The 13,121-nt window shown below is 37.4% G+C and overlaps 1 protein-coding gene across 1 annotated transcript in view; it reads left to right on the top strand.

The window, feature by feature from the left end:
- DERA (deoxyribose-phosphate aldolase) overlaps window positions 1-13,121 on the top strand; it is a 105,287-nt gene that overhangs the window by 45,798 nt on the left and 46,368 nt on the right. Inside the window, exon 6 of the mRNA XM_087442702.1 lies at window positions 11,376-11,504. Within this exon, the coding sequence (XP_087298828.1) occupies window positions 11,376-11,504 (129 nt within the window). The remainder of the gene's footprint in view (window positions 1-11,375; window positions 11,505-13,121) is intronic.

Raw genomic sequence — 13,121 nt, 5'->3', positions numbered from 1 at the left:
AATAATGGCATCGACTTCACGGCGTTATAATAGGGATTAAATTAGATAATGCATGTAAATTGATCATCCTGTTGTTTGGTCCAGATGAATCCCTACCTGCCAACTGCAGTTTCTTCTCTTCCCTCCTCCTCCTGGTGATGAGAGTATGTTGTCAAGAGAAGTAACCATATAGCACGTCTTGGGTAAATGAAGTGGAAATCTAAAGACTTGAGTTTTTAGTCTTGGTAATTTTGCTAATTTACACCTAGACGTTGGGCTAACACTTCTCTTTTTTCTGCCTCCATTTAAATAAAGTACCAGTGAGAGGATAAGACTTAAGGATTTCTATAGTCCTTTAGTACTGTAATGGCTGTGATTTTATATTTGGTGTTTTCATTGTTTGTGAGTATTATTCCCATGGTAAGTACATGTAATACAGTACTTTTTAATGATGATATTGAAGTTGACATCTAAGTTGCATTCCTTAAACAGTTCTTTGAAAAAAGCATTCACTAGAATGGGTTCATCATCTCGTAAATCTTACTGAGCAGGTTTTGAAAGTTAAATGCATTCCGTGCTCTGTAAATATACAGGGGTGTTTATTTTCTACTTTTTTATGACCTCTCTCTGCTGCATATATTTACCTAATATATTACCAGTGACATCGAAATGCTATCGGATTCTGCCTCATTCAAGAACCTTCTAGTTCCTTGAGCTCAGGACCTAGTGCTGGCTTTACTAGTTTTTGGAAACCTGTTCCACACTGGAGCACCAGCAGACATGACTCCAAAGGTGGCTTCTTCTGTGACATTTTTCCAGCATAATATGTTCGTTGTAGCAATTGGAAATATTGTTTGTCTCCTGTGTCAGAGCCTTATGTACCTTTCACCTCCTTCAGTTTTTCAGCCCTGAGTTGCTCCCCTAAACTTTGTTTTCAGAGTACATGCTTCATGGCTAGCAAGAGTTTTAGGGTGAGAGAATGAAATATTCGGACCAAAGCCACAATGTCTGTCATCATCTCTTATGCAAGTGGATCCTAAAAATCTTGAATCTGGGCAACAGTTCATTTTTCTTATTTTTATACAAGAAGGATGGTAGAAAGAACATCTCTTAAAAGAAATTGATATTTTTCTTTGTTTTGTAGAGCTGTTAATCATAATATCTTATGAGAAAAGCAGTCTCTAAATCTATAGACACTTTTTGGGGGAGGAATCACATAATCCATAATCTGTGCTTTCTCTGTTTTGGGGGTTGTTTATAACAGAAAAATTCTGGAGATACTTATGGCAGCTGTATGCTTTTACGGTTTTTGTTTTTATGCTATGATTCTTCAAAACTTCAAATACTATTGACAAAAATGTGTGTGTTTTATCTCTTGTAAGTTATTTTACTACCTGGTGTTTTAGCTCATCTCTGTTTTAGTCTTACAAGATTAATTAGTTGCCTTGGTGGATGAAAACTGTTCTTGAACATTTTGTGACTTTTTTAGTTTAAAAGGTTGCTGTACGATTTTATATTAAGTGTTTTACTGTACATATAATTATCTTAAGAGTTATTTCAGGCCATTCTTGTGCAGTGTTGAACATCTTTCCGGTACTCAAAAAATAATTGCTTAGATATGTTCATTAACAATGATTTTTTAAGCGCCTTTGAATAGTGTGAAATATAAAAGGAAATCTACTTTATGACTTTTAGATAGGAAACATAGTCTTTAAACACTTGGATTCTGACTTAAATCATAATTTCTATGCATGAAAGCTTTACTAACATAGTTTTCTATGTCTATAGCAGTGCTTTTCCAGAAAACTTAATGGATTGTGATTAAGAATATACTTTCAAGATTAAGAATATATTTTCTTTTTAGTTGGAAGCTGGAGAGAAATAAGATCATTTTAAATAGGGAGAAATACAATACTATAGACGCAAGTTCCTGCTGACATGGGGAGGCAGGAGCTACGGCTAGTTGTCAACCTATTTTGGATGCTGTTGGAAGCAGATGCTGTATGACCTCCTCTGCTGCTTGGATCCACATTCTCGTGCACACAGACCTTTCCCAGTGTGGCTCAGTTCTCTGATTCCTGTCAGTGAACCCTCCACCAGCACAGCCTCACTTCTTTTTCAGTTGGGAATGATGAGCAGAAAGTCAGGTTATGACCTCCATTTCTCCTCATCACTGTGGCAGTAGTAGGAGGGATGAGGGGAGACAGACAGGAGACAACTCCTCTGCTGGCTGTGCCACTATATTGATTAAGCATCTACAATGTAATATATCCTGGGTTTCTGGTACACCCACTTTCGCTACTCCTGAAAACCTCATTATAAGTCAAAACATTTGTTATCAGGTTTTTAATGTGACATCACTGTGCCAGCCACTTCTCTGGTGTATGTGTTTTGTTAAATTTTGCATTATTCTGACTAATTTGCGGTCGTGGTGTTTTAATTCCCTTTTCATTTGTCAATCATCTTTTATAATAGCCTTCCAAATTATTATTTTTCTCGTATGTGCGAGAATTATTCTTTCTTTCTTTTTATTAAATGGGGAATTTTCAGTTTCTGTAATGTTTGAATTTTTAACAATGAACATGTGTTACATGTGAGTATGTAGGCAGAAAAATTAAAAGGCTCTAGGGAATAAGGTTACGATATATGCGAAGATTTAACCATGAGGACGTTTACTGAAGTATTGTTTGTAATAGCAGAAAATCTGAAACCTTAAGTATCCAATAGTAGAAAAATGATTGAATAAATTATTTATGACCATGCAATGGAAGATTGTGCAACCATTAAAAATTGTGCTACACCTGTGTATGGTGACAGATGGCAACTAGATTTTTGGTGGTGAACACAATGCAGTCTATACAGAAGTCAAAATATAATGATGTACACTTGAAATTTATATAATGTTATAAACCGATGTTACTTCAAAAGAAAAAAAAAAGATGTTTCTAACAAGCTAAAAAAAAAGTGCTACAGACCTATATTTATTAATATGGAAAGATGTCTGTGATATTTGAGGGGAAAAAAGCAGGTTACCAAATAACATGTACCATATATAATCGCATTTCTTTTTTGTTTAAAAACCACAGAATGGTTGATAATTTTGAAAGCCCTCCCATAAGAAAAATACCTAGATGCTAAATAAATTACAACAGCATATCAAACCTATCTTTTTAACTTTTATTTTTGAATAATTTTGAGCTTACAGAAAAGTTTCAAAAATGATACACAAAACTGTTTACTCTTCACTCAGATTCCTCAATTATAAAATTCTACCCCATTTACTTTTTTGCGTTATCAGTCTCATTGTCTCTCTATATGTGTGTGTGTATGTGCATATATATATGTAATTATATATGTATAATTTTTTTCTGAATTATTGAGATTAAGTTGCAGACCTGTGGATCCATTGCTCATAAATACTTCAGTGTGTATTTTCTAAAAACAAGGACACTCGTGTACCAAGCCACAGTACACCATCAAAATTAGGAAATTAACATTCATGTCATACTACCATTAAATCCACAGACTTTGTTGAAATTTTGTAGCTTGTCTCAATAATGTTCTTTATTAGATCTAGGACCAATTGTTACATGTCTCTTTAGTCTTCTTCCATCTGGAACAGTCCTCAATCTTTCCTTGTGTTTGCAGAATAGACCTATTATTTTGTAAAATGTACCTCAATTTGGCTTTGTTTGATATTTTCTCATGATTCAATTCAAGTTATGTATTTTAGGCAGAAATATGGAAGTTTTGCTCTGTTCTTCTCAGTGTGTTATTTCAGGAGTCACAAGATGTTGATTTGTCCCATTTTTGATGGTGTTACTTTTTTACTTGGCTAAGATGGTTTCTGCCAAGTTTCTCCGTTGTAAAATTAATAAATATTTTGTATTTTAATAAATAGTTAATATAGATTATGAATGGAGATATTTTGAGTCTCTGTTAGTATCCTGTTCCTCATCTAACTTTTATTCAGTAGTTTTAACGTTCATTGACAATTCGTCAGTTATTGCTCTGATACTTGCCAAATGGTGATTTTCTGATTCCATCATTTCTTTTATACTTGTTAGCTGGCATTACCTTCTCCTTCCTCCTTTTCTTCCTTTCTGTTGTAAGAACTCATGAATTCTTATTTTACTCAATTGGTTGTAACCCATTACTATTCATTATTTATTTTGATGCTCAAATTGCCCTGGATTTGCCAAGTGGGAGCTGCTTCAGACTGCTTCCTCTGTCTTTTTTTTTCTTTTTTTTGCTATTTATTTTTTTATTGAGGTAACATTGGTTTATAACATTATATAAATTTCAGGTGTACATCATTATATTTTGATTTCTGTGTAGACTACATCATGTTCACCACCCAAAGACTAATTACCATCCATCACCATACACAAGTGCCCAGTCACCCCTTTTGCCTTTCCCCACCCGCCTTTCCCTCTGGTAACCACCAGTCTAATCTCTGTATTTATATGTTTGGTGGTGGTTGTTGTCTTTAGCTTCCACTTATAAGTGAAGTCCTACGGTATTTGACTTTCTCCGTCTGGCTTATTTCACTTAGCATAATACCCTCACTGTCTGTCCGTGTTGTCACAAATGGCAAGATTTCATCTTTTTTATGGCTGAGTAGTATTCCATTGTGTGTATATACCACATGTTCTTTATCCATGCATCCATTGATGGGCACTTAGGTTGTTTCTAAGTCTTGGCTATCATGAATAATGCTGTAGTGAACACAGGAGTGCAAATGTCTTTCTGACTTCGTGTTTTCATGTTTTTTGGATAAATACCCAGAAGTGGAATAGCTGGATCATATAGTAGTTTTATTCTTAATTTTTTGAGGAATCGCCATACTGTTTTCTATAGTGGCTGTACCAGTTTACATTCCCACCAGCAGTGTATTAGTGTTCCCTTTTCTCCACATCCTTTCCAGCACTTGTTATTTTCTCTGTCCTTTTGACATGTTCCCATTATTCTTTGAGAACGTCCTTGCATTCTTATAAAAGATACTTCAGGCTTATCTTTGACTTTCTCTGCCCCAGCCCTGGAGTCAGCTATTTTTCCAAAAAGTTTTGCTTCCTTTTATTGAAGACTGTTATTTAGAAACTGAGATCTGGGTACCAGGTATACTCATTCCTATAGGGATGTTATTGTTTCTAGGCCTTCTCAGTGGACAGATCTAGGACATACATAAATGTTCACATATACGCAACATAAATGTTCACATATACGCAACACAAACATATAAACACACATACATGTATATCTGTTTATCTATCTATATTAGGACCACACTAATAACTTCCATTACAAGTCAACATCACATGCTTTATTCTTGCCCTCTCACTTTCTGTATTTATGTCCCACTTTCTTTTTTTTTTTTAAGATTTTATTTATTCAGCTTTTTCCCCCCAAAGCCCCAGTAGATAGTTGTATGTCATAGGTTCACATCCTTCTAGTTGCTGTACGCGGGACTCGGCCTCGCGTTGGACGGAGAAGTGGTGCCTCTGGGCGCTCCCGGGATCCGAACCCGGGCCGCCAGCATCAGAGCACGCGCACTTAACCGCTAAGCCACAGAGCCGGCCCTATGTCCCACTTTCTTGTCAGTGAGAAGTCTTGCTCCCATTATCCTCAGTATATTTACCTATTTGATTAATTTCCCTATATATAAGAATCTCTTGACCATGCAGACTGTCTCCCAAACCCAGTAGCGCATACTCAGGCTGGTTGTGCTCACCAAGTCCTCCAGAATTCCCAGCCTTCCCTGGTAAGGGTGTCCCTGGATTTCTGACGCTGATCTGGCAGCATGTGAGCCAAGAGTTTCCCTAGGCCCTGGTGTCATGCCTCTCCCAATGTTCCCTCCACCTTCACAGCAATGTGTGACTGAGTGCACCCCAGCTCCTCTACCTCTGGCTGAGAGCTCCCACAAAGTAGAGTTCAAAATTGTCTTTCTGAATAACAAGAGCCTATTTGGTCTTGGTTATAACAGCTTAAAGTTCTAGAGTTAATCACAGTTAATCTTCCTTTCTAAATCTGCTTATTATAAAGGTGGGTCTGAAGGAAAAATACTTAGTTATCTTCATAATCATTTGAATAATTACTTTTACATTTATTCCCAGAATTTGAGATGTGTTTGAGCTGTAAAAGTAAAGATCTTTGATCTAATGTTGAGGAAAAAGTGAGGCTTGGAGAAGGTCAGTAACTTTCCCAAGTAACACAGCTGATAAATGGTCAAGCCAGTGCTGAAAAGTCCTGATTCGGAGGTGCGAACTTCATGACAACACAGTGCCCTGGTCTCGTCCCATCCAGAAGGCTAGTGCGGCAATTGATAGATTATTTTTAGTATATTAAATCACACAAAATTAAGTATTTTATGTTTCCAAATTACCATGGAACTTTTCATTTTACTTAATTTTTTTTTTCCCCTAGAAGAATGAAAATCAGGTTCTAGGATCATAATGCTCATCTGTAAAGTTAGTAATTTGAACTAGATGGGAGTTGACGTCCCTGTAGGTTCTAGGTTTTAATTACTCTATTACTCTCAGTTCACACTTTATTTCCTTGAGAATGCATTTTAACTATAGCGTGTGTGTACCTGGAGGCATGTGTGTGTGTGTGTGTGTGTGCTGGGATGAAGGCAGAAAAGTTTAAAGAAATAAAATTTTATTCAACAACTGAAGACATGAATTCTGATCTCTATTCTACCACTGACTAGGGATAAAATTTTAGGAAAGTCATTAATCTCTCCACATTTCACTTTTCATATCTGAATTGTGAAGGTAACGACCAGCTACCTCACAAGGGATGTTTAAATGATGCGTAGGAAACACTGAGCATTTTTGAAGGAACATGCTTTGAAAACTTAGGGGATTTTTCATTCTTTTGAGTAATTACTCTTCATGAAGAATTATTTGAAAGAGGATCTCTCTCTGTTTTTTTTTTTTTTTGTGAGGGGGATCAGCCCTGAGCTAACATCCGTGCTAATCCTCCTCTTTTTGCTGAGGAAGACCGGCTCTGAGCTAACATCTGTTGCCAATCCTCCTCGTTTTTTTTTTTCCCCTAAAGCCCCAGTAGATAGTTGTGTGTCATGGCTGCACATCCTTCTAGTTGCTGTATGTGGGACACGGCCTCAGCATGGCTGGAGAAGCAGTGCGTCGGTGTGCGCCCAGGATCCGAACCCCGGGCCACCAGCAGCGGAGCGCGTGCGCACTTAACTGCGAACCCACCGGGCCGGCCCGAAAGAGGATCTCTTGATCTTACTACTTTACTTGTAATTTCCTCCACGTGTGTAGTCCACTAGCAATTATATAAATCCACATCCTGCTACTCTCCTTGCCTGCTGATGTCGGGGAAAATCTACCCATTAGTTTTTCCATTGTTTTGCTTGTTTATATTGAAAGAAAAGTGACAGTTGAGTATGTTAGAGGACATTATGATTTGAGATTGACTGGGCTACATTTCAGCCCCCAAATTGCTTTGATTTGCATGTATCATCTGTCTAGTTTCCAAGGTGTCTATCATTGTAATGCCAAGGTGCTCAAAACTACCTAGACACTAATAATGCCTCTTTGTGGCTTTCGTGGCTCACGTTGGGGTGAAGTGGTCTATTTTTCTTATATGTAAGATCTGTAAATTCTCATTATGCGTTCTTAAGTATTAGGACATTGCTTGCTTTGTTTTGTTTTTTAAAGTTATTTTTGCATTTCTGGACGTAAGAAAAGAATGTGGAAAACTAGTATTGAATGATTAAATGCCTACTAAATGCCTGGTGCTATTCCAGTCACATGTATTATTTAGTCTTCACAAAAATATGTGAGCAAACTGAGGCTCCCTAAGTAATTAGGCTTAGGAAAATTGAGTAATTCCTCAACTTTACATAACTAGCAAGTAGCCAAAGCTGGCTTATCCCAGGAGCCTGTGCTATCCAAAGGAGCATGGCTCTGAGTATAAAAAAAATTGTTTGTGATATAGTGAACTTTTTTACTCCAGACTGCTCATTTAGTGCCGGCAAAAGGTTGTATCTTATGTCTTTAAGAAATGTAGTTCATGGCGTCCTCTGCTTTATCAGTCCCTCTGTTCTCTGAACCTAATAAGCAGTCAGCAATAATGGTAACAGCACTACCACCAATGGCAGCAACAGGAAAACAAGTAGCTGACATTCCTCAAGTGTTAACTATGTGCCAGATACTGTCTTAGCACTTTATATGTATTAACCTATTTAATGGTTGAAATAATTCCATGAGGTGTGCGTATCTCTATTATCCCCATTTTATAAATGAGGAAACAAAGATTAAGAGTTAAGTAACTTGCTCAAATCAAACAACAAATCAGTTTTAGAGCTGGGATACGAACCCAGGCAGTCAGGGCACCCACGCTATTGTCCACTATACAATACTTCCTCGGTCAATACTTGTTATACTAGAGGTATGAGTTGACAGCTAATGAAACCAATTCTGATTAAGTTAAATGGAAAAGGGATTTATTAAGAGGATGTAGAGTAGCTCACTGAATCAGTAGGAAGCTTGGAGAACCAGGCTTGGAAAACAAGCAGGACCGTGAAAGACTGGGGAGCAGACAACGCAGCCGAGTTGTGCCATAGGAAGAGTTTGGTTACAGGGCCACTTCTGGTGCTGCTGCCTGGTGGCCGCTGGGCCTCTGGGCTCTTGGATCTGCTACCATTGCTGATGCGGCAATACTAATGAACATCTCTATTCCTTCATCTTCGCATCACTCGGTAAGATTCAAAGGCCCAGGTAGAAGAAGCATTCGTTTGGTGGAGCCCAGGCCACAGTTTGAAAAGGCCAGATTTGGTGTTGTTGTTGTTGTTGCTTTTATATTATTGTTCTGGTATATTCTGGGCAGAATGGTAACAGAAAGAAATGACAACTTTCCCAGTGTTGAACTTTAAAGATTAATATATTTGCTCTGAAAAACTTGACCCTGTTATGTGGTGAAATAGGTCAGTAAAATGATTTGACGAGTTGGCAGTTAAAGAATGAGAAGGCACTGGTTGCATATTTGTCAGATTCAGTTAAGCTCTAAGTGACCATTTTTGGTTCACTCTGTTTGGATCATGGATTAAAGAGCGTAACTTCCAGGTGGCTGATAATTGAGTCGTAAAATACATCTGTTTTTTTTTTTTTTTTTGGTTAATTTTAAATGTAGATGAAGAAATTCACTGGATAGCAAAAGGTAATACTGTTTAGAAAAAGGGCAGTAGTTTTGTTCATAAATATGATCAGGATCGATGTTTTAAGAATTTTGTTATACAGGCCAAAGCGCACTTTAACAAATGCTGTAATAAAATATTTTCAAGCCTTATCTGATGGCTCACTGATTGTAAGCACTAATCCATCTAGAAAATTTCAGTGCAGTACAAGGAGTTGGGTCAGGCCGTGAAACAAAATTTGACTTTTATCACATAGCACTAAATGGGAACTCATTTTACTAGAATTCTGAGCTTAATAATGATTAAATTTTTTGAATGCTTACAGTATACCAGGCAATGTGCAAAGTACTTTATCTATATCTTCCCTTTTAATTCTCGTACTAACCCTCTAAAGTAAATATTATTATTGATACTTTAAGGATGGAACTGAGGCTGAGAGAAACAACTTGCCTAAAGTCACACAGAAAGTGATAGAGTTGGGTTTTAAATCCACGCTTGTCTGGCTCTCAAGCTTGCTTTTGATGGCAACACTGTACTGTGAAAGAAGAATCACTAATTAAATCAGAAGTTAACTCTGGATTAGCATTCTTGAATTTTTAGATCAAGAGATTTCCTTGTCACTAGTTCTTAGAGAACAACTTTCTCTTTTTAGATTCAGTAACTCAAGAATGTCATTCCATCCAAGATTCATTCTCTGAGTTAAAAGAATATAAATTGTTATTGCTACATAGTCTTCTACTGTTTATACCGTTCTCACACATGTTGTCATAGTGGATGTATGGGTAGGACGGTTTTCTCACAGTTTAGGTAGGATGGGCAGGGTAAGTAAGCTAGATGGTACGGCATCTCAAATCATCTCAAAACTACCAATTATTAGGGACGTGTGAAAATATGCAATCCTTTTTTGAAAAACCTTCTGTGGGTACCATCTCTTGACAGCAACAAACTCTAAACTTTACCAGGCATCTTGTAATCGAATATTTGCCTTTATTTGTATTCAGTTTTCACTTTTGAGCTTCAAGTTAAGTTCAGGTTTTGTAGGACTAGGAAGGCAAATTTTGCTCATCTTGTTATAATTTTATGATTTTGACTGAGTTTGCTGACTTGAGACCAATTTTTAGTCTTTTATATGTACTTTCATAAACCTATGAATTATACATCTCTCACCTTACATTAAAAAATGCTTACTCTAACTTGAACCCTTATTATGAATATTTATTTCCTATAAGTACTTTCTATGAAACACACACACATACAAAGGAAAGATAAAGCCCCAATCTTAGCCCTGATAGTGTAGCAATAGCTGTTAGTTTAAGAAATGGGTGTGGCCAACCTGATGGTAAGAGCCAGAATCCACTGGGGTCATTGGCAAAAGACTGTGTTGAATAATTTTTCAAAAACTTAATACTCATTATACTGATTTTGTTTATTAAAATTCTATTACTTTGAATATGAAATGTTTTCCCTGTTTTATTTTATTATGTATTTTTTTTTTGGTGTGTGTGTGTATATATATATATATATATATATTTTTTTTTTTTAATCAGGATGCTTTCAGGGTGCTATATGGAGCCCCAGAAAGCCAGATATGGTACTGGGGCTAGGTGTTAATGGATTCGAGGCTGCATCTCTGAATCCTTCTACAGCTGGCTTTGTTCACATATATCCCGTACTACCTGGACAGACTCAGTACTTTTTAGTCAGCTATATAGACACATACACTGGCAGACGGTGGAGCAGCTATTATGTCTTTATTGTCATTAGTTGAGCTCTCAGGAAAGGCCTGCTTTATATTCCAACAAGAGAACCTATTATGTGTGAATGGAAGAATTAATAAGGACCTGAGGATTTTTTTTTTTTAGTTTGCCAAGTAGTCCACCCCTATATGTATGGTAGATCGATTTCTTTTTTCTTATAAGTAATCACCATATGGAAAAGGTAGAAATTATTTGTAATTTGCATGTCATTATAATGATATTTAAAAAGCTCCATGGCTCTGGACCTCGGGCCAGGGCTTAGAAGCAGTTTCACGGTAGCAAACTAAGCATTCCTTGTAACAGGATGTGAACTGCAACAGAATGCTCTAGGCAATATTAAATTGGGGTGATTTTTAGAAAGTGACAAATGTTTCATGTTTCCTAAATCTGAGATGGGTTCTACCAGCTCTAAATGGCTGCCAAGTTATGTTATCACTTGCCTGCTTTGTAACTGCCTCAATTATTTCCTTCCCCAGCCCTGTATGATGAGATTCGTCAGTTTCGCAAGGCCTGTGGGGAGGCTCATCTCAAAACCATCTTAGCAACAGGAGAACTTGGATCTCTTACTAATGTCTATAAAGCCAGTATGATAGCAATGATGGCAGGTAAGCATTTTATGTTCACATAATGTTATGTAATGAATTGATGTTTTTAGGAGAAATAAGTCAATGAAAGCATTTCTATTAGCTAAAAGTGCTAACCACTTGGAATTTTTTTGTGGGAGGGGTCAGATATTTTGTGAATACATGTACAATGTGAAGTGGTCAAAAACTCTTGGCTTTCTTCCACATTTTTTTTTTGGTGACATTTCAATGCTGCACTATCCTTGTAAGGCAGTAGATGGCTCTCTTGTTAGTGAATTGCCTTCCGTGTTATTCTTTGATTATTCATTCATCAACATATGTTAGACAGGAATTTCTTTAGCTCTGACTTATTCCTCTCTGTGAATTTAAGCGTTTGATTTTTCTCAGAGATGTGTATCCATATTGTCTAAGGCAGCCTGTGCTTTTGTTTGTGTTAATTTTTTCTTTTTAAATGTAGTGCAGTATCATTGTTTCTTATACTTTCAAATGTAGATCGACTTATTCTTTATCTCCATGAACAGCGGTCTGTCCATTCATACGTCCAAGCTTGCAACCTGGGAGTCATGCTCAATTCCTCCTTTTTCTCACCTTCACACAAGTCAGTGAACAAGTCTTGAGAATTCTACCTCTTTCCTGCATCTAATACATCTTCTCTCCATTCTGAGTGCTGCTGTCTCCGGCCACTGTCATTCCCCACATGGATCATGTCAACAGGCTCCTAACTAGTTTCCCTGTCTCTACTTTTGTCCCCTTCCAATCTGTTCTCCACACTGTTGCCAGAATGCTCTCTTAAAAATGCTAATTTGATTGTGGTACTGCTTGCTTAAAATCCTTCAGTGGCTTGCCTTCATCTTCAAGGTGAAATGTAAATTCAGCCTGATTTATAAAGGTCCTTCCCAAGACCCTGCCTGTGCCTCTGCCATCTCCTCATTTTCCCTTCATACCATATGCTCCAGATATGTGGAATTACTTGCAGTTCTCTGCAGATGGCACCATCCAACCCTCTTGAGTCTCTGTACATGCTGTGCCCCCTACCTGGAATCCCTTTTGCCCAAATAACTCCTTAACATCTTTGGATTCAGCACAGGTGTCACTCTCTTCAAGACTATTTCCTGATACTGCTTCCTCCCCCACCACTTGGTTCATTGTCTCCTCTCTGTGCCTCCATAGCATGTGTTAAAACCTCTGTCAGATAACGTATCATACTATACGGTGATTGAGTATTGAATTTCTAGGTGAGGATACATGACTTTTCAGATCTTAAATCTGGCCCTCTATTGTTGTTACCCTCTAGATTTTTATTCTCTTGTGTACTTTTTGAATACTCTGTCAGATCTAGCATCGTTCCCTGGAATTCTACTGAAAATCAGCCTGCTAGGCATTAATGATGCTATTGCTCTGGTCACTGCTGCTGTATCCAGAAGATCTCTGCTCTGGTTGTCTCATTTAGAGCAAAATCTCTGACAACCTAAGGATAAGGAGGAATGGAGAACTCTAAACAGTGGGTCATCAGTTATGTTGGCATTTCAAAGGTCCACAGTAACAAAAGAGTCACTGCAACTCTTAGCAGCTTGGGTAGCCCCTTGGAGTCTCAGGTAGACAAGTAGCCTCCCTTTTCACTCTCCTTGCTAGGACAAG

The sequence above is a fragment of the Ceratotherium simum genome, chromosome 17 (assembly GCF_057802395.1).
Source record: "Ceratotherium simum simum isolate JZ-2026a chromosome 17, ASM5780239v1, whole genome shotgun sequence".
NCBI lineage: Eukaryota > Metazoa > Chordata > Mammalia > Perissodactyla > Rhinocerotidae > Ceratotherium > Ceratotherium simum.
This window is presented reverse-complemented; position numbering and strand designations above follow the sequence as displayed.